The sequence below is a fragment of the Prionailurus bengalensis genome, chromosome E1 (genome assembly GCF_016509475.1).
Source record: "Prionailurus bengalensis isolate Pbe53 chromosome E1, Fcat_Pben_1.1_paternal_pri, whole genome shotgun sequence".
Lineage (NCBI taxonomy): Eukaryota > Metazoa > Chordata > Mammalia > Carnivora > Felidae > Prionailurus > Prionailurus bengalensis.
In genome coordinates, this window is record NC_057347.1 from 54,928,140 (window position 1) to 54,949,831 (window position 21,692).

Sequence of the window (21,692 nt, forward strand, 5' to 3'; positions counted from 1 at the left end):
GGGTGGGGCTAAGTGAGGCTTCCGCCGGAAACCTGGAATCGAGCAGAAAACCAAGCTCGGAAGCTAAGCTCTGGGTGTTGCTAGTCCCTCGTCCTCGTCCCCTGCGTCCAAATTTAGGTTTTCACGCCCAGTTTTTACAAGGTCCTGAGGCCCCACCTCACCCCCACATTCCAACTTCGGCAGAGCCTGAGGCCAGGAAAGGAACCTATTTCCGGCCTCACCTCCCACTCTCCTGTCCTTCCCCGGTCCCCCTCTGCCCCCCTGACCATGGCCCAGAAGCCGAAGGTAGACCCCCACGTCGGGCGCCTGGGATACCTGCAGGCACTGGTCACGGAATTCCAAGAGACGGAGAGCCAAGGTGAGAAGGGCAGGGTGGGGGGCAGAAGACGGGGCAGTGGTCCGGCCGCCACAGCCGTTCCGAACCTGGCCCCAATGCCGCTTTTCTACCGCAGACGCCAAGGAGCAAGTACTGGCCAATCTCGCCAACTTCGCCTATGACCCCAATAACTACCAGTATCTGCGGCAGCTGCAGGTCCTTGATTTATTCCTCGATTCGCTGTCGGAGGAGAATGAAAACCTGGTGGAGTTTGCTATTGGTAAGGATGGGGCAGATCTCCCAGATACCTGATTTGACTTGGTGAGATAAGTGAGTCATTGGGAAAGGAATCTTTTAAGCAGTCCCTCTGCTGAGAAGGCAGGTCGTCTCATTGTCTGTACCAGCGATGTCTGTGCCACCTCCTCGGTTAACACATTGTCCCGGGTCACAGCTAGCTTGAGTCAGGTCTGCAACTAATGCCCAGGACTTCCTCTGCATGCGTGCTTTCCCTCCCACTTAGAGATGAGATAATAATTGAGGGAATGGATTGAAGCCACTTGAAGGGAAAAACGTTTATAGAATGCCGTTTTTAAACATCTCTATTAGAAAAAAAATTTTTTTTAATGTTTTTTTTTTAAATTTTTTTTTCAACGTTTATTTATTTTTGGGAGAGAGAGAGACAGAGCATGAATGGGGGAAGGGCACAGAGAGAGGGAGACACAGAATCGGAAACAGGCTCCAGGCTCTGAGCCATCAGCCCAGAGCCTGATGCGGGGCTCGAACTCACGGACTGCGAGATCGTGACCTGGCTGAAGTCGGACGCTTAACCGACTGCGCCACCCAGGCGCCCCTTTTAATGTTTATTTTTAAGAGAGAAAGCGTGCACATGGGGGAGAGGCAGAGAGAGGGAGACACAGAATCCGAGGCAGGCCCCAGGCTGTCAGCACAGAGCCTGTCGCAGGGCTCGAACTCAGGAACCAAGAGATAATGACTCTAGCAGAAGTTGGATGCTTAACCAACTGAGCCACCCAGGTGCCCCATAAACATCTGTGTCTTAATGTATTAATATCAGGAGACGTAGAGGTGATTTGGAATGGCTATGACTTCTGTAGTTGTTATGGTCTAAAACCTATGAAGTATTCAGTGGACATACTTATTGGGCATGTACTGTGTGAGGAAGTTACTGTTCTTGTTTTGTTTTTTTCTTTAAGTTTATTTTGAGAGAGGGAGAAGGGGCGGGACAGAGTCGGGGGAGAGAGAATCCTAAGCAGGTTCCGCACTGTCAGTGCAGAGCCCGATGTGGGACTTGATCTCAGGATCCATAAGATCATGACCTGAGTTGAAATCAAGAGTCAGATGCTTAGCCTCCTGAGCCACCCAGGGGCCCCTGCTGTTCTAAATGCTGGAGATATGGGGAGCAAGTTGTGGAAAGGTCTTTGCCCTCAAGGAACTTACATTCTAGTAGGGGGAGACAGATGGTGAGCAAACAAACAAAAAAGCTGAGGCTCTGAAAGAAGTGAACAGGGTGATGATGGAGAGCATAGGTGGGAGCTGCTTCATTTCTGCCATCATGGGACGTCATTGTAGAAAGAGGCCCAGCATGGTCAGGAACCCTAAAGCAGGAGGAGCCAGAAAGAAGGCTGATGTGGCAGGCTATGGTGAATGAAGCAGATTGGTACAAAATGGGTTACAGAGGTGGGCGGCACCAGAATTTATAGGGACTTAGATCTAGGCCATGGAAAAGAGTTTGGATTTATTCTGAGGACAAATGTTCATTTTTCAATATGCATCTTAAAAAATAACGTTTTTCTGCACAACCAAAGGAATCTTATTTACATAGAGAAAGAAACCTTTTATTTATTTATTAGGTTTATTTATTTATTTTAAAAGAGAGAGAAAACCCACACGCCTGCCAGTTGGGGAGGGGCAGAGAGAGAGAGAGAGAGAGAGAGAGAGAGAAAATCACAAGCAGGCTCCGAGCTGTCAGTGCAGAGCCCCATGTGGGGCTCAGTCTCACGAATCGTGAGATCATGACCTGAGCTGAAATCAGGAATCAGATGGTTAACCAACTGAGCCACCCAGGCACCCTGAGAAAAAAACATTTTATAATAAATCCATTATCACTTAATACCTACTTATGCAAATTTTTCTAATAGTTCCCAAAATGACATTTTCCTGTTGGTTTGTATAAACCAGGAACCAATCCAGAATTCATGCATTTAATCTGGTTGTTATGTTCCTTAGCTCTCTCTTTCTCTCTTTCTGTCTTTCTCTCTTTTTAAATGAACTTCGTGTTTTATTTCTTTAATTTTTTAAATGTTTATTCATTTTTTGAGAAAGAGAGAGAGAGAGAGAGCATGAGCAGGGGAGAGGCAGAGAGAGAGGGAAACACAGAATCCAAAGCAGGCTGCAGGCTACGAGCTGTCAACACAGATCCCACTGTGGGGCTTGAACCCACAAGCTGTGAGATCGTGACCTGAGCCAAAGTTGGCTGCTTAACCGACTGCACAACCCAGGCACCCTAAAAAAAAAAAAAAAAAAAAAAAAAAAAATTTTTTTTTTTTTTTAAATTAAGCTCTATGCCCAGTGAAGGGCTTGAACTCATGACTCTGAGATCAAGAGTTGCATGCTCCGTCTATGAGCCAGCTAGATGCCCCATGAACTTTGTATTTTACAACAGTTTTAGAAAAATTGCAAGAATAATACAGAGAGTTCCCATATATGCCACATCCAGCTTCTCTATTATTAACATCCTACATTAGTATGGTACATTTGTTACAATTAGTAAACCCAGTATTGATACATTATTAACTAAAGTCCACACTATTCACATTTCCTTAGTGTTTCCGTAATAGCCTTTTACTGTTCCAGGATCCCATCCAGGATACTATATTACTTTTAGTTGTCACATCTTAGGCTCCTTTGGACTTGCCAGTCTCTTAGACACTCCCTTTTTTTTGATGGCATTGATGGTTTCAAGGATTGCCAGTCAGGTATTTTGTAAACCCTGCCTTAACTGGGATTTGTCTGATGCCTTTTTCTTGATTAGACTGGGTTATGGGTTTGGGGAAGGACAGCCACAGAGGTTAAGTGCCATTTTCATCACATCACACCATGTCATGGGGCCGTGCTCTCAGCATGACTTCTCACTGTGGGTGACGGCTTTGATCACCTGGCTGAGGTGGTGTTGGTCAAGTTTCTCCACTGTAAAGTTACTCTTTTTTCCTCCTCTTTCCATGTACTCTTTGGAAGGAAGTCACTACATAAATTGTCTCTTTTTGGGGAGCCTGGCTGGCTCAGTCAGTGGAGCATCGAACTCTTGATCTTGGAGTTGTGAGTTTGGGTGTAGGGATTACTTAAAAAATAAAATCTTTAAAAAATAATAAATAAAAAATTAAAAAATAAGTTATCTCTTTTAATCATTAGTAGACTCTTGTAACACTAAATATTAAAGGATCCAGACCAGTTCTGCAGAATTTCCCACCTTTCTAATTCTCTGGTTGCTTCTTTCTGGTGTCATCTAGTTTGTTCCTCTTTCCCCTTTATCTTCTGTAGCCTAGAAGTTAGGCTGTAGGCCTTGATAGAATTAACTAACACTTTTTTTTTTTTTTGCGCTGAATACATCATTGGTAGGTGTGATTTAAAATTTTGAAAGACCATCCAGGTTGGCCCCTTCTATTTGGGGTACCTGGGGCCAGAGTACAAATGGGGGTCGTCCCTCCTCTTGTCACCACAGTAGGTCTCACATCCTTATGTGTGGACATCCTGGCTCTGTCCATACCTGCTCTGTGGCCACTCCTTCGGACTTAGGAGTGTCCGCACAACAGGGGTTGCACACACCATCAGTCGGGTCCACCCCCCTGGGAGTCAGGATCCAGGAAAGAGGCCCATGCAGTTGTGGGAGCAGGTTCAGGGCCTAGAGCTCCAGGTATGGGGCAGAGGACGATGGGCTCTGGGTGGACTCCCTGGACTCTTCAACCTGTGGAGAAGGCTCTTAGAGTGAGGCCCTCTGAAGCAGGGCCAGGAGCCCCAGTTGCCCAGGTGTACAAGTGGTGCTGGCTCGTGTCTCTGTCCCTCTGGAAGATTATTATGCAAAGTAAATATTCTAAACAATCGGTCACTTTAAGATTTTCTTCTGTGTACGTCCTCCAGCCCCTCCCTCTGCTCCACAGCTTCTGCCATCTGAATGGTGACAGTGGCCCCTGCGGAGCATGTGGCTAAACCTCCACCTGGGAGCAGTAGAGCTCCTCCGGCTCAAGCTTTTGACTGGAGAAAACTTGCATGAAAGGAGCAGTCAATCAAAAAAAGGTTTCGCAGGATCAGGAAGTAAGTTTCCCAAGGCAGGAGCTCTCTGAGCCCCTGGTGTGCTGGGCCTGGCCTGGATTCTTGCTCTCCTGGGCAGCTTCCCAGCGTGGGTGATCAAGCCCTGGACCCGGAATCCCCAGTCCCAGCTGTTCCACTTCCTAGCTGATTCTTGTGGCTGAGTTCCATCTGTCCCTTCTTTGAGACTCATTCCCTCACCTGTGTTTGCCCTACTCTGCAGGACTGTCGGGGGAACAGACGCACGGGTGCGTGTGTCTGTCTCCGTGAAGGTACTTTGTCTCGCTGGTTACTCTGTTAGTATCATTATCACCAAGCTTTTCCCTGCCACTTTTCCTGCTTATTTTCTCTTCCTCTCCTTCCCACCAGCGCAAGATCCCTAATCCCCAGAATAGTAGCTTTCCCAGCCTTGAATCCCTCCATGGGGTTGTCGGCAGAGTAGATTTCTCTTGCATTTATTGTGCGTGACAGAGAGTCCCCGTCGTGCTTAGGTGCACGTTTTGCTATGGCTGTCATTTCCTTTTCTCTTAATGTCGCTGGCCCTAAATGGCCAGCTGTCGGGTGCTTACTCCACCAACAGGCTCTGTGCTGTGCTTTGTAGCTTTGACTCTTTCGTGTCCTGTGGCAGGCCTGAGATTGTGATCTCCACGAGGACAGAGCCCAGCTTTGCCTATCTCTGGGGAAGGGGAGGGAAGGGCCCAGAAGGTGCAGAGCACTAACCGTGACTTGTTGCTGCAGCCCTGAGTGGGGTTGGTTCTGGAATAACTGGCAGAGAGAAGAGGTGGGTTAGATTGCCTGTGGCCCACAGAACCAAAACCAGTGTCTGTTGGTTGGCAAGGAGCGTAGTGAGTTTGGTAAGAGCTGGGCTTTGGGGTCAGGAAGGCCTGGGTTCAAGTCCTGGCTCTCCCGCTTAACTCCTGGCCTGTGATTTGCCTTCTCTCATCATGTCAGGCGGGGCAGCACCAGTACCTGCCTCACAGAGTTGTTGAGAGAATCAAATGAGATCAAGTGTCTGTAGCTGCAGGATCCCCTCGGCGTCCACCCCAAGGGCCTGGTGTCCAGGGCCCCCTCTGAGGATAAACAGTTCCCTCATCTCCCAAAGAGGAGGTGGGATGGCATGCTGTCCTTCACGAGGGGAACCACTTATCTGCCTCAGGGGTTCTTTCCTTCTGGAAAAACACTGAATAATAGAAAAAATAATGCAACTTGATCGTTGGCCTCCCAGCGAGTGTCTGGGTAGCATTAGGCAAAGGGAGCCTGGCCCTAATGCATGTGTTGGCGCTGCACCCAGGCCCCCCTTGCTACAGAGCTGGTGCTCTCGCACTTCGGAGGACGTGGAGTGATAGCTGGCACTCAGGGAGCACCCTCTGTGTGCCAGGCACTGCCTTCTGTGCTTTGTCGCCTCTGACCCTGAGACATTGAAAGTGGCGCTCATAACTTCCATTTTCCATAAGGAGTCTGAGGCTTAGGAAGGATCAGTGGGTTGGCCCGAGGTTTAAAGAGTGCCAGCCTGGGACAGAAACCAAGGCTGTCAGATTCTAGAAGAGGGCAGAGGAGTTCCCAGTTCCTAGGTCTATGGAAGGTTGAAAGGCACTTCCTCCAAACCCTTCATGTTACTGATGAGGAACCAGGCATGGAGAGAGCACTGCCCCTCGGCTGGTTCATGGCAGGGCAGGGTCCGAATGCAGGCTTCCTTCCGCCTGCCCTTGCAGCCCACCACAGTGGCAGGCATGCTTCTGGGGTGGTGCTGATGCGCTCAGCGCTGAGATGAGACCTCCTGTCAAGTGGCTCTGCCCGCCCTGGGGGCTGAGGGCCTGACCGCCAGCCCTTTGGTTCAGCTGCAGTTGTTTTTGTGGGCTGTGGTGGCAGGTCTGAAAGCTGCACTGTGGCAAGTTGGGGTCCCCGACCGTTGACTTGCCGGGGGGCCATCTTCCTGTGACCTGTGAAATACCCTGGGGAGGATGACTACAACCTTAAAGAAGAATCTGGTTCCGGTGGTTGCCTGTAGCCCGCAGGGATTTTTGAGTCTCTGTACCTTCCCCTTTCTTGGCCTTTTCTTTTGTGGATTTGCCCGTTTAGAACAACTGTAGAACTGTTTTACCTTTTGGTTGTAGTCCTGGCTGCCTTTTTCCCCTCAGGGTGAAGGGCTCTGGTTGGGAGCTGTTATGATAAAAGCTGCCTTTCTGGATGCCTACTGTCTGCCCACGGTGTGCCCACTACTTGCCAGCACATGCCCACCTTGTACCAGCACCGCCTGCAAGGTCTCTGAATGTGTCACCAGCCGCAAGGCAGGTAGGACTCAGCCCTCTTTATGTATGAGGAAACAGCTCTTCAGTGAGGTTAGGTCCATTGCCTGGGGCTCACACTGTTAGTGATGACTGGAGCCAGGAATTTACCCAGTCTCCCTGGATCCAAATTCCATGCCCAGGGGACCCGGCTGGCAGACCCAGTGCTGAAACTACAGAGCATCGTCTTCCTTTGTTCTTTGTTTCCACTGCACCTTGCCATTTCCACGCTATCCGTGCACAGCCCGGGGCCTTGCTTGATCTCCCACTAAGAGGAGCTGCCACTGGGAGACAGCAGTGGTTCGGGCCAGAGCTGCCCTTGTTGGGGATGGGAGGTGGGAGTGGGTGAATTACAGAGAGCCAGATAAAAAGCCTGGATCTCAGTAAATACTCAAATGAGTGAAAGAATTTGGAGCTCTTGCTCCAAATGAAGCCTTTGGCATTAATTTGGGAATGTTTGCCCAAAGCACTGTTGGTTGACTCTGACGCGTTCTAGGTGCAGTGTGTTCACCACTGCATCAGCCTAGATGCTGTATGGAGACACAAAGGAACCAGGAGAGGGCGCCTGGGCGACTCAGTCAGTTGAGCAAGCATCTGACTCTTGATTTCAACTCGGGTCATCATCTCATGGTTCATGAGTTCGAGCCCCGAGTGGGGCTGCACACACACAGTGCAGAGCCTGCTTGGGATTCTCTCTCTCTCTCTCTCTCTCTCTCTCTCTCTCTCTCTCTCTCTGCCCTTCTTGTGCTCACTCACGCTGTATCTCTCTCTTTCAAAATAAATAAACTTAAAAAAGTGCCAGAAAACTTACAAAAAAAAAAAAAAAAGAGAGAGAGATGCCAGAGAGAATTCTCTGCCTCCAAGAAAACTGGTTGAATCTTAGGATATCACAGAATACTTGGCAGTTTTGTTACTAAATCAGGGTTCCGGGGAGCACCTAAGTGGCTGCATTGGTTAAGAGTCTGACTCTTGATCTTAGCTCACGTCTTGAGTTCAGCACTGGACGTGGAGCCTACTTAAAAAATACATAAAAATAAATAAAACGGGGTTCAAGTAAGTGGCTTCCCAGAATTCATGTTAAATTACTTTCCCGGTTTCTATTTCTGCAATACATGTAGTTGCCACCAGATGGTGGTGGTGCTCAGAAAAAGACCAGTATTTAAAAAAGAAAAGAAAAAAAGACAAAGATAAATCCTCAGCAATCTCTGGGGGAAAAAATTTTTTTTAATACTTACTTTGAGAGACAGCGCACACACATGGAAGAGGGGCAGAGAGAGAGGGAGACAGAGATTTCCAAGCAGGCTTGCGTTAGTGCAAAGCCCGACATGGGGCTCGATCCCACAAACCGTGAGATCATGACCTGAACTGAAACCAAGAGTCAGACACTTAACCAGGTGAGCTACCCAGGCGCCCCCCTGGAAATACTACTTAATAAAATTGAAGGCAGGCACTCCCCATGACCCAGAATTGTATTCATAGGGTTAGGGTACATGCACATGCAGACACATGCAAAAATGTCACCAGCAGCATGATCTATAACAGTTCCAAACTTGAAACAGTCAATAATAGAGTGGATGCTGACATTATGGGATATTCATACTGCTCACTTAGCAAGGTAAATGAACAATCTGTAGCTACATGTAGTAATCTTACCTGACGTTAAGCAAATGGTGCTCCACACATAATACATACAGTGTAACTATATTTCCGTAAAATCCAAAAATAGGCGGAAGTGAGTTATGGTATTAGTATAGCAGGGGTATATATAGTAAAATTATTTTTTATTAAAAATTTAAAAGTTCCTGCTTGTTAATTAGAAATTATTAAACTATTACAAGTCAGGAAGGTGTTCACCTCTGATGGGAGAGAATTGGATCAGGAAGGGACATGCAGAGGCTTTTGGGTTGCTGACTATTTTCCTTCTTGACCTTGGTGCTGGTTACATGGGCACGTGCATTCTCATTGTTAAACTCTACCTGTATGTGTCATTTCTTTCTGTACATGTGGGTTGAAGGTATGGCCCTGTGCCAGCCTCTGGGGCTATAAACAGGTGCATGCTTGGTCCACATGTACTGCGTGCTGGGTGGCGGGGGCGGTGGTGGTACTTGATCACATTCTTTCAATTATCTTGAGCCATTTTGCTGATAAAGAAACTGAGGCTTAGAGAAACTGAGTTGCTTGCTCTGGTCACCTAGGTCCTCAGTGGCAGTGCCAGGAATCTAACTAGATCTGCCCACCTTTGCTTCATCCTCCATATTCTGGGGCTTCACTATACCTCCTTCTCTCACTGATGAGTTAGGTAGGCTCCTGGGATCATACAGCTTTCTGCTTAAAAAGGAATTCCTCGGGGCACCTTCTGCCTCAATAGGTAGAGCATGCAACTCAACTCATGATCTCGGAGGTCATGAGTTCAAGCCTCATGGGCTTAGAGTTCACGTAAACTAAAATGAAACAAAACAAAAAGCAAGGAAGGGGTGCCTGGGTGGCCAGTCAGGTAAGCACCCAACTTCAGCTCGGGTCATGATCTCATGGTTCGTGGGTTTGAGCCCCATGTCAGGCTGTCTACTGTCAGTGTGGAGCCCCATGTCCACCTCTCTCTCTGCCCCTCCCCTGTTCTCTTTCGAGCGCATGCTCTCTTTCTCGGTCTCAAAAATGAATAAACATTAAAAAAAAAAAAAAGGAATTCCTCAGCCATCCGTCTGTGGCAGGATTCCCCTTACAGAAAGGGAGTGACGTCAGTGTTCTCACCCCGCTGCTTCCTTCCACACTAGCTGGACCGGGGCAGTCTCTGCCCTCCCTCCTGGACTTGCAGAGACCAGTTTCCCTTCCACTTAGTTCTGGACCCAAGCAAGGTGTGTGTGTGTGTGTGTGTGTGTGTGTGTGTGTGTGTGTGTGTGTGTGTGTGTGTTTGTGTGTTAATTTATGCGAATACATGATTGATTCACATGGTACAGAATTCAAAAGGATATGTCGTCAACAGTAACACCTTCTGTAGCCTCTTCTGGAAGCAGCCATTTACTAGTTTCTTTTATATCCTCCCAGAGATTATTTTCAGGATTTATGAACAAATATGTGTATTTACACTTACACCTTTTTGCAAGTTCTACGCTTATGGTGGCGTATGATATGGATGTTCTGCTTTTTCTTTTCTCTCTCTCTTTTTTTTTTTTTTTTTTTTTTTTTTTTTTAGCTTAGCATCATGTCTCAGTGCACCTGCAGTATCAGCCCATAAGGAGCTGCCTCATTCTTTGTGAATGCCGCCTGCTATTCTGTGCAACGGAGGCAGGGGCACATTTAGGGGTGGCCATTCAGGTTGTCTCCACTTCGCCCTCACAGGTGGTGCTGCAGTGGAATACCTTATTTGTATGTCATTTCTCCCCTGTATGGGGTATGCCTGTAGAGTAAATTTCCAGAAGTGAAATATAGGTCAGAAGTACGAAAAGCCTTGTTTTTTCTTCTTTTGATGTAATTTGACGTTTGTTATTATGGGAAACATTCATGAGTTTAGGTCAAAACTACGTGCAAGGCATTTTCATAGAAGCCTATCTTCCATCTCTAAGCCTGTCACCTTGTTCCCCTCCTTTTTACACATAATGGTAACTTTCTCTACTTACTGTTCTGTCTCTCCACATTTAAATTTCAGAAGGAACTGTTTTCAAGATGCTAAAGTAAAACCCAAGAATAAATAGGCTCAGATGAAGACTTTTATCTGGGATGGGCTGTATCCAGCCCAGTGCCCTGAGGCGGCGTCTGAGTCATCAGAGGGCATAAAGTCTTGGGCCACTCTCTCCTAGGGCATGACCTCATTTAATTCCCCAGAACAATCCTTAGACCTTCCTGTCGCGGCATCAGCGCCCGTCTTGCTGTGTGACCTGAGGTCCCCTACCTGACCTCTCTGAGCCTTCGGCTTTCTCATCCTTGGTTTTACTTGGGGCTTTTCTCTTTTGCCTCTCCTGGGGGTTTCTGTGGTTCCGTGTGTCTAGAAGGGCCCTGCTTTTGCCTCTTATTCTTTTTTTTGTCTTGTCTGGTTTGCCTGAAACACTTTCATCAGCCAGTCAGAACTTGGTCTCCCTTTTGTTTGGTAACCACGGTTTAAATGGCAGCACCATCAACATACAGTGACGTGCACATATCTTAAGTGTCAGTTTGACGAATTTTTTTTCTTGAACTTTTTCTTGTTTTTTTAAGGTTTTAAATTTTGGTTAAAATTCAGTGTAATATTAGTTTCAGGTGTATGATATAGTGATTCAGCATTTCCACACAACATCCAGTGCAGTTTATTGGATTATTAAATTCATTAAGGTATATGTATATCTATGTAACCACTAAAATCAAGACCTAGAATGTTTCCATCTCCCCAGAAAGGTCCCTTTCCCAGTTAGTGTCTTCCACCCCCCCAGGTAACCAATATTCTAACCCATGGGTTTTACCTGTCCGTCCGTCCGTCCGTCTGTCCTTCCTTCCTTCCTCCCTCCCTTCCTTGATTTGATTTGATTTGATTTGATTTGATTTATTTAATGTTTATTTATTCTTGAGACAGAGACAGAGCGTGAATAGGGGAGGGACAGAGAGAGAGGGAGACACAGAATCTGAAGCAGGCTCCAAGCTCTGAGCCGTCAGCACAGAGCCTGACACGGGGCTCGAACTCACGAACTGTGAGATCATGACCTGAGCCACAGTCGGACACTTGACCGACTGAGCCAGCCAGGTGTCCCATATTTTATTTATTTATTTTAATTCTTATTTACTTTTGAGACAGATAGCGATAGACCATGAACACAGAAGGGGCAGAGAGAGAGGGAGACAGAATCCGAAGCAGGCTCCAGGCTCAGAGCTGTCAGCACAGAGCCCAATGTGGCCCAAACTCACGAACCATGAGATTATGACCTGAGCCAAAGTCGGATGCTTAACCAACTGAACCACCCAGGTGCCCCCAAGATTTTATTTTATTTTATTTTTAATTTTTTTAAACATTTATTCATTTTTGAGAGAGAGACCGAGTGTGAGCGGGGGAGGAGCAGAGAGGGAGGGAGACACAGAATCGGAGGCAGGCTCCGGGCTCTGAGCTGTTCGGCGCAGAGCCCGACGTGGGGCTCGAACTCATGAATCATGAGATCATGACCTGGGCCAAAGTCAGATGCTCAACCAGCGGAGCCACCCAGGTGCCCCACCAAGATTTTATTTTTAAGTGATCTCCACACCCACCATGGGGCTGGAACTTACGACCCTGAGATCAAGAGTCACATACTCCACCAACTGAGCCAGCCAGGTGCCCCTGTTTTGCCTGTTCTTGAACTCCATCTGCATACAATCACACAGGATGTACTCCTGTGTCTGGTTTCTTTCACTCAGTGTTTTTGATATCCATCCAGATTTTTACAGTGTCCTTAGTTCATGTCTTCGTATGAATATGCCACAATTTGTTCATCCGTTCACCTGTTGCTGGAGATTTGAGTTGTTTCTAATTTAGAGCCTTTATGAAGAAAGCTGTTAGTTTGTACACAAGTTTTCTTGTATAGGTATGTACTCCTTTTTCTCAGAATTACGTAGAAGTGAAATTGTTGAGTCCTAGGGTAGGTGGATGTTTAACTTGTGAAGCTGCCACATACTTTTCCACCTTCATTATGCAGTGTGAGACCCCCATACCCCCTGTGTATGAGAATTCCAGCATCCCCACCTCCCACCAGCTCTTACTATTGTCGTTCTGCTTTGTTTTAGCCATGATAGGCGTGTGGAGGCATCTGATCCTGCCTCTGAGAAGTAGCTATGAGCACTGTGTCCTACACTGGCCCTATTGTGCAGAGTTATCCAAGTCTCTGTTCATTTTTTACATTGTGTTCATCTTTCATTGATAGTAATATACTTTAAATCTTTTTTGTTATGTTTATTCATTTTGAGAGAAAGAATAACACACACACACACACACACACACACACACGCTCAAGCTGGGGAGGGGCAGAGGAGAGAAGGAGAAAGAGAATCCAAACCAGGCTCCGCACTGTCAGCACATAGCCTGATGTGTGGCTCAGTCCCACGAACTGTGAGGTCATAACCTGAGCTGAAATCAAGAGTCAGCCAAAATCAAGACACTCAACCAGCTGAGCCACCCAGGCGCCCCAGTAATATATATTTCTTTGTATGTTAAGTCTATTAATATATAATTTAATACTTAATATATATTAATAGACTTTATATATTAAGTCTATTAATTTTTTTAAATGGTGTCATTTGATGAGGTTTTTTTTTTTTTTTTGAGCAGCAAGCAAAAGTTTATTAGAATATAAGATTAGAAAGGAAGAATAAGGGGGCGCCTGGGTGGCACAGTCGGTTAAGCGTCCAACTTCAGCCAGGTCACGATCTCACGGTCCGTGAGTTCAAGCCCCGTGTCGGGCTCTGGGCTGATGGCTTAGAGCCTGGAGCCTGCTTCCGATTCTGTGTCTTCCTCTCTCTCTGCCCCTCGCCCGTTCATGCTCTGTATCTCTCTGTCCCAAAAATAAATAAACGTTGAAAAAAAAAATTAAAAAAAAAAAAAAAGGAAGAATAGGAAAGCTCTCTTTACAGAGAGAGATAGAGCACGTGTGGGGGAGGGGCAGAGAGGATCCCAAGTTCAACGCGGGGCTCAAACTCCCAAAACACGAGCTCATGACTTGAGCCAAAATCAGGAGTCAGATGGTTAACTGACTGAACCACCCACGTGCCCTGGCTTTTACTTTCTAGGTGAAATTCAGCTTTTTTTGTTTGTTTGTTTGTTTTAAATCCTTTTCCTGGTTACAAAAAAAATTTTTTTTCATGGAGGAAAACTTGGAAAATAAAATAAAAATGACTCCTAATCCTGCTGCACAGAAATAAGTATTGTTAGCATTTTGCTGTGTTTCCAGCTTGTCTTTTTTTAATGTATCTGTTTACTGAGCATGTGTTATATGCCAGCCTGAGGCGACAGCATGGGACAAGACAAAGTTCCCACCCTTGTGGGATTTGTTGTCTAGTGGGGCAACCTTCAGTAAACATGATGACCAGTAACTAGGTGTGAAGGAAGGAAATGAAGGTGGGGAGGGGGCTGGTTAGGGCTGTCACAGAAGGCTCTCAGAAGAGGTGACATCTTATTGGGCTTGCTTTTTTTATTGCATTTTTATCGTATATTCAGTTTGATGACTTTCTTTCCTCCTCAACCTTATGTTGTAAGCATTTTCCCGTATTAAATATTCTTTGAAAACATGATTTTTAAGAACTGTATAATTTTCCATCAGATGGGCGTACTGAACTGTATCTAACCAGCCTGCTATTGTTGGGCATTGTTTAGGAAGCTTCCAGTTTTTTGTGTTACCCTCTTCCTACAGCCCTCCTTAGTTCTTTAGCGCAGGGTCACAGAGGTAGACTCAGGAGGGAAAGCTCAAAGCACCCACGGCCTGGGCTTCTCCTGGGTCCTCTGGCTCCATTTTGGGTGCTCGTGTTGAGACTTCTTGCCCCCCCGAAGCCCTTCTTTCCAGACCTTCGTGTTCTCCCCTCTGAGGATCGCTGCCAGCAAGGCAGAGGGGCTTGAAGAAGTGCCTGTGGTTGGGCCCCAGGCAGTGGTGAGCTCTGGCAGGCGCAGGATCCACCCTTGGAGACTTCCTAGGTCTCCAGATAGGGAGCAGATTGGGCCAGCTGTCCTGAGGCCTCCTCCTGCCTTCACCGTCCAGCACGTGCCATCTGATTATCCCCCAACCTGGGTGGCAGTGTCCCGCCCAGGCACATCTGTGTGTGATGGTGACTCACTAGCTGAGAGTGACTCAGGATTCATCTTATCATACTTTACAGCGGAGATAAATCCTACCCTCTGCCCCCGGTCCATTAGACTACGGTGTGGGTAGGAGGCTGGCTCACCGCTTGTAGTTCAGAAGACGTGGTGTAGGTGAGTCCGGGAAGCCAGAGGCCTGCCAGAGCATTTCTACTTGTGCCATGAGAGTGGCATAGGGTTTCCATCCCTGGGACTCGGGGCAAGTTACTCAACAGCTCAGCTTCCGCTGAAATAGGGGTGATAGTAACACTTCATGGGGTTCAGTCATGTTCCCAGCATGTGTCTGGTGAGAGTACCCCATTGCAGGTCCCTGGGTTGCGGAAGTAAACCAGAAAGCAGGGCCTTGCCTTACGGTGTCCAGTGACAGGGACAGACAGCAAGTACGGAAGGCAGTCAACAGGATGACCCCAGGATATGCTCAGGCCTCTGAGTGTCCCATAGGGAGGGAGCTCCCCATCAGAGTGCCTTGTCTCCCTCACCTTGTGACTCTGAGAGCGCCACCAAGCTGCTTCCTTCCCTCGGAGGTGCTCTGAGCCACAGCTCAAATGCCAGCACTGCAGAAGTCTAGGGGGGACAACACCTCAGGAAGCTGTCCCATCCCCCACCCCACGGCCATTCCACCCTTACTCCCCTGTCCCCACCTTACCCCCCCTCCCCCGGCTCACTGCTTTACAACCCCTGCAACAAATATTTGTGGAGCGCCTCTTGCGGCCAGCACCAAGGACTTGACCTCAAGGCACGTACCTTCTGGTGGGGCTTGGCAGTTAGCAAGAAAACCAACCTGCCAAGATGGTTTCTGGGAATACTAAGCGTATAAAGAAGATGTGCAGTGATGAGGCGAGTGCCATGGTCATGGTGGGGAGTGGCTAGTGGGTATTCCAGGGAAACCTTACTGGTGAGGGAGTAGTGAAGTGTTGATTCCCAGCATGAGGGAGGCAGCATGTGAAAATCTGGGGCCCAAAGGCCCTAAGGATGGGCTGAGGTGGTGGCTGTTGCGAGTGACAGGGACAGAGAGGACAGACTAGATGGTGCGGGGCTGTGAAGACCTCAAAGGGGAGTTCAGATTTTATCCCAAATACAGTGAGAAGTCCCTAGAGGGTAACTGGATAAAACCTTTAAAGACATTTCCCTAGGGGCACCTGGGTGACTCCATTGGTTAAGCATCTGACTTCAGGTCAAGATCTCCTGGTTTGTGGATTCAAGCCCAGAGCCATGTCAGGCTCTGTGCTGATAGCTCAGAGCCTGGAGCCTACTTTGGAATCTGTGTCTCCCTCTCTCTCTGCCCTTCCCCTGTTCATGCTCTGTTTCTCTGTCAAAAATAAATAAAATGTTAAAAAAAATTTTTTTAAATTTTTTTTTAACATTTTATTTATTTTTGAGACAGAGAGAGAACATGAACAGGGGAGGGTCAGAGAAAGAGGGAGACACAGAATCTGAAACAGGCTCCAGGCTCTGAGCTGTCAGCACAGGACCCGACGCGGGGCTCGAACCCACGGACCGCGAGATCATGACCTGAGCCAAAGTCGGATGCTTAACCGACTGAGCCACCCAGGCGTCCCCCCCAAAAATTTTTTTAATAAATTGCACTGCATCCATAAGGTAGTCACTGCATGGCCATCAGATGGTGCCATGGTTGTAGATCTGTGGGCCTGGAAAGATGTTTACAAATACGTTGTGGGGCTTTTTTTTTTTTTTCCCCAACGTTTATTCACTTGAGAGAGCATGAATGAGGGAGGGGCAGAGAGAGAGAGGGAGACCCAGAATCCGAAGCAGACTCCAGGCTCTGAGCGGACAGCACAGAGCCCGACGCGGGGCTCGAACTCACGGACTGTGAGATCATGACCTGAGCTGAAGTCAGACGCTTAACCGACTAAGCCACCCAGGCACCCCTACGTTGTTTTGTGTTTTAAAGTTTGTTTATTTTGAGAGAGAGAGTGCAGGGGAGGAGGAGAGGGAGAGAGAATCCCATGCATACTCCGTGCTGTCAGTGCAAAGCCCAGTGCAAGGCTCCATCTCATGAACCATAAGATCATGACCTGAGCTGCAGTCAAGATTTGGACACAACCCACTGAGCTACTCAGGCACCCTGTTTGTTTGTTTTGTTTTGTTTGTTTTTAAAATAAGCTTATTTATTTTGAGAGTGAGAGAACGTACACACATGAGCAGGGTAGAGACAGAGAGAATCCCCAAGCAGGCTCCACGCTACTCAAGGCTTGATCCCACAAACCATGAGATCATGACCTGAGCTGAAACTAAGAGTTGGACGCTTAACTAACTGAGCCACCCAGGCGCCTGTATCACATTTTTATTAAATGTTTATATTTATTCACATATTTTGAAACTGAGGAATGAAAAGCAAATGTTAAATGGATGGTAGGATTAAGATGGCTTGTAATTTGGCTTCTAGTATTTATAACCGCTTTATTGACATAGTATAAGCTGTACATCCTTAAAGGATATGATTTGATATGTTTTGACACGTATACACCTGTGAGACCATCACCTTACCTATGTTTTTTAATTCTGTAAAGTGATGTATTACAGATTTTATTTTATTTTTTTGCTTTAATTTTTTTGTTTTTAATGTTTATTTTTGAGAAGGAGACACAGAGCATGAGTTGGGGAGTGGCAGAGAGAGGGGGAGACACAAAATCCAAAGCAGGCTCCAGGCTCTGAGCCGTCAGCACAGTGTCTGACGCAGGACTCAAACTCACAAGCCACAAGATCATGCCCTGAGCCAAAGTTGGACGCTTAACCAACTGAGCCGCCCAGGCGCCCCTGTGTTTTTGCTTTAAAAAAAAAAAAAAAAAGGAAAGCATATTAACCATTGAACTGGCTGAACCAAGAGGGGAAGGGATTGGTACCCACTTCCTGAAGGCTAGGCTGTGATGGGCAGGTGGGAACCTTGAAAGGAAGGGCTGGGTACCAGAATGGACCTTGGATCTCTTGTCCCTGGGCCACCTTCTCATAGGCCTGGGCCCTTTCTCAGGACAAAGTGGGCCGAGAGAAGCTGGGAGGGGCGGTGGGAGGAGGCCCAGGCCTGAGCATCCAGTCTCCCTTTGCCCTTCCCCAGGAGGCCTCTGCAACCTGTGTCCAGACAGGGCCAACAAGGAGCACATCCTGCAGACAGGCGGCATCCCCCTCATCATCAACTGCCTGTCCAGTCCCAACGAGGAGACCGTGCTGTCCGCTGTCACCACAATCATGTACCTGAGCTCGCCAGGCTCTGCCTCCCACCCTGAGCTGACTGCCATGCCCGTGGTGCAGTGCATGCTGCGCTTCTCTCTCTCGGCCAACACCAGGCTCCGGAACCTGGCCCAGATCTTCCTCGAAGACTTCTGTTCCCCAAGCCAGGTGGCGGAAGCCCGTAGCTGGCGGGCTCACTCTGCCCTGGGTATCCCACTGCCAAGGACTGAGGCCCTGCAGCAGCCCTGATCCAGGGAGATCTCATGGCCATTGACACCCTGACTGCTAGAGACAAGACCACAATCCCAGTGAGGACTCGGGGAGCGGGAGCAGCCTGGCTCCCACTGAGTGTGTTCTCCCCAAAAGGTGCCCTTTAAGGTATTTTAAAGGTGAGTTTTCTCAGTGTGACACATATTTACACTGTGATGAGAGGCATTAGATGAGTGAGGGAGCCAGACCTGGAGGCCCATGGAGGAGAGCAAAGGCCATTTCCATAGGTTGGCACCCTTAACCAGCTAGAAGTCAAGAGCCTGCCTCCTACACCCCCCCCCCCCCCCACCACAACCCCCTACTTGAGCCAGGCTCTCAACCTAATGTGAGAGAGAAGCAGCTGGGACCCTAGATCCAGAGGCCTTGCAGAAGGGGGTTTTCATGAGGAGCAGCTGGGCCTGGGATTAGAATTGTTCATGCTTGAGGGAATAGGAATTCTCCTTTCACAGAAGTATCTGAAGTAATCTTGAGGAATACAAGTGAGAAGCCAGCTCTGGGAAGTTGGTCATGCCCACTCCAGGGCTATGGAAGCTGAGTACCTACACCACAAGGTCTCCAGGCTGGGCACTGGGTATGGTGGACACCGGCCTGGAGAACTCTGTGGCCCGGGATCACCTGTTTATCCACACAGGCCTATCTGCTGGGCACCATGGGCTTCAAAGACGAAGGTGTGGTCTCTACTCTTGAGTGATGCAGTCCACTGACTGTGAAGGTGGCCATCAGGTGTTAAGACCACAAGTATGAGGGTGAGGACACATCAGAATAAGGCACAGACCCTTGAAGCTTCATATTCTGCCCTCGCCACCCCATGGCCCTGGCCTGAACGCCTTGACCTTCCTCCTCTGCCATCAGGGTTGGGTTAGTGAGGGCAGGTCCCCGGCCCTGGAAGTCTCAGACTCAGGAGGGCTTCGCGAATGCAAGAGTGGTGCTCAGGGAACACAGAGGACCTCCTGACAAAAATCTGTGGTTTAGAGTCCACAGTGTATGTTGACCAGCACAGGGGAAGCGGTGTGGGACGACCATGGGAAGTTGGGGTTCAGGAGCAATGGGGAGCTTCCTGGCCTCCCTTCTGCAGTCCCTTAAGATTGACCTCCATGGCCACGATGAAAGATGGCAGATGCAAGAGGCATGGTATCCAGATGGGTGTGGAAGTGGGACTGAGGACAGGAGGAGGGATGAGAAAGCCTCCTCCTCAGCCTGCATTCCAGCTGCCCTCCCTAGGGCTCCTGTACCTCTACTTTCCCAAATAAAGGGCCTTTAAAGAGTGGTGAGCCAAAGTGTTTTATTAAAAAGGTTCCTGAGTAGTTTTCCCACCATGATTCCTTGCCAGCTGTCTTGTGGGTTCCAGGTGGCTGCCTTGTGAGAACCGAGGTTACTGTGTCTCCCTGCTCCACAGTGCTGGTGGCCACCGCCATGGCACTGCCCTGTCATCCAGCTCTGCTGGTGTTCCCTGATGGCCTGCCTTCCCTTCCTTCAGCTACTACCCACTGTCCCGGCCCCCCCGCTTGCTGTCTATGATCTCCCTCCAGTTGTCACTCCAGGAGAGCAGCCGTCTCCTTGTGGGGGGCAGGGCGAGGTGCTGGTTGTGGCAGCAGGTGAACAAAATGTGCTCCCAGCTTGGGGTCTCCTCTTGGCCTGGGACAGGATGCAAGACAAAGGCAGGGAGATGCAGTCTATAATCTGGTTATTTTTACTCCCTCCCTAATCCAGCAGGCCAAATGCCTGGAAGGTTGCCAGGAAAACGGGTCTAACCTCGAATGGTGTCCTTGTCGTCAATGAGCAGGTCCCCCAAGACCACCGTCTTGTCCCTCGTCAGGATAATGCGCTCCACAAACTGCGGCCCCAGGTGATTCTCCACCCAGCGGTACTGTGGAGGGGGCACAGGTCGGTCAGCAGGGCCAGTGAGTAAGTAGGTGGGAGTGGGGTCTCCAGCCCTTGAGAGATGCTGCTCCCCTCCCCCCACACTTCCTGTGTTTCTGCCGGTTTATTTTAAAAAAAGGACTTTTTAAGTTTAATTATTTTGAGAGAGAGCAGGGGGAGCAGAGAGAGAGGGAGAGAGAATCCCAAGTAGGCTAGGCACCTTCAGCACAGAGCCTGAGCCCTAAGCGACCGAGCCCCGGGTGCCCCTCTGCTAGTTTACTTTAATCCTCAGGATTTAGGAAGCAGTTTGCTATCAAGCGCTGGGGCAGCCGCACCTTCTCGGCCACACAGTGTTCATACTTCGTCAGAGGGCTGGTGCAGATGAAGACTTCGGTGCTGCACGCAAGGGGCGCAGGTTAGACTTAGGGTGGTGCCCTCCCTTCTTCTCCACCGCCCCTCCCCTCTTTGCCCTTTCTCACTCCTGCATGTTGTTCATCTCCTGCAGGGCTTCCAAGGCTCCAGGGATAGGCTCCAAGTCTAGGAAAAAGCCTGGGGCTTCATACACACTGGCCACTTTGTCCTGAAAGATACCATATTCTTGTCCCAGCTTCTGCCTCCAGCAGATCTAGCCCCAGAGAGGACTCTCGAAAGATTCCTGGGGGGTTTTGGTGTCCAAATCAAAGCCTCGGGGAGACGATTTTGCTTAGGGGGAAGCGCTCTGACAGACTTTCTCGTCCAGGGCGAACAATGGATTCTAAACGGAGGGTTTTGTTAAACAAAGGGGGATGACAGTCTTCCCCAAAGGGTGGGCTCCCATTCTTAGGTGCCGTGTGGGGTCGGGGCTCGGGCTCCCTTGCATCCTATGCGGTCCGGGCCCTTGCTCCCGGGTATCCTGCGGGGTCGGGACTCCTCGCTCCCGGGGACACTGTGGGGACTGGGGCTCCCTGCCCGCGGACACCCGGCGTTGCATTCCCGCCCTTTCCCTACTTACCGCCAGGTCTGGCCGCAGGGCTCGGTACTGCTCGCGGGCGAGGAAGCCGCGGCGCTTTTCCAGCGCCACGTGCGGCTCCCCGGGGAACCGGCGGCGGAAGCCCCGCAGGAGGCCGGCCTCGAAGTCGGCCAGCACGCCATCCATGTCCACCAGCACCCGCACCGGCCGCGCGCGCCGCGCCGCCATCGCCGCAGAGGCCGGGCAGGGATTGGGCGGGGGAGGGGTGGGCGGGCAGGCGCGGGCCGCAGCTTCCGGAGGCGCGCGGTGGGCGGGCACACCCGGCTCATTTGCATGGGCGCGGGTGAGCCGGGCGTCGCGGGAGGGCGCGACTTTCCCCTGGAGGCGGCGCGGGGCGGCCCGAGAGCGCGCCCGCCTGCACGTGTACCTCCCCCAACTCCGCGGGGGAACGTACCCGCTCACCCCAAGCGGACCCGGGCGGGTCGTGGGCCGCTCGAGGGCGGATCTCAAATTCTGCGACGGGTGAATCCTGTGGGGCTGGCTCCGCCCTTAGAGTCGCGACCGCGAGTCCCGGGGCCACCGGCACAACTCTGCCCTCCCTGCTTGTGAGACAGGGCACAGGATCACGCCGGATCCCGGGCCAGAACTCCCTGAGGCCCGAATCCTGGGGGCTCCCAGTAACTTTGGAGTGAATGACTGCTGAAGACCCCTGACTCGTGTGAGTAGAGC

At 49.5% G+C, this 21,692-nt stretch overlaps 2 protein-coding genes across 5 annotated transcripts; one reads left to right on the forward strand and one right to left on the reverse strand.

Moving 5' to 3' along the window:
• Nucleotides 1-13: 13 nt before the first annotated feature.
• ARMC7 (armadillo repeat containing 7) lies at nucleotides 14-19,418 on the forward strand. Of its 4 annotated transcripts, XM_043585239.1 has the most exons (4): nucleotides 14-358; nucleotides 453-596; nucleotides 2,798-2,802; nucleotides 5,012-6,768. In XM_043585239.1, the coding sequence occupies exons 1-4, from the start codon at nucleotides 268-270 to the stop codon at nucleotides 5,102-5,104; spliced, it is 333 nt and encodes a 110-aa protein (XP_043441174.1). In that variant the 5' UTR covers nucleotides 14-267; the 3' UTR covers nucleotides 5,105-6,768. The 4 variants fall into 4 exon arrangements, with proteins under 4 accessions (XP_043441174.1, XP_043441171.1, XP_043441173.1 ...); XM_043585236.1 differs by lacking the exons at nucleotides 2,798-2,802; nucleotides 5,012-6,768 and adding an exon at nucleotides 17,772-19,418; XM_043585238.1 differs by lacking the exons at nucleotides 2,798-2,802; nucleotides 5,012-6,768 and adding an exon at nucleotides 17,772-17,912 and having other exon boundaries at nucleotides 453-532.
• A 1-nt stretch (nucleotide 19,419) lies between these two features.
• Nucleotides 19,420-21,225, reverse strand: NT5C (5', 3'-nucleotidase, cytosolic). Its single transcript, XM_043585235.1, has 5 exons — nucleotides 21,006-21,225; nucleotides 20,494-20,594; nucleotides 20,350-20,410; nucleotides 19,907-20,021; nucleotides 19,420-19,789 (listed from the first exon to the last, which is right to left on the reverse strand). Exons 1-5 carry the CDS (start codon nucleotides 21,189-21,191, stop codon nucleotides 19,635-19,637), a joined length of 618 nt encoding a protein of 205 aa, XP_043441170.1. The 5' UTR covers nucleotides 21,192-21,225; the 3' UTR covers nucleotides 19,420-19,634.
• Nucleotides 21,226-21,692: the final 467 nt, after the last annotated feature.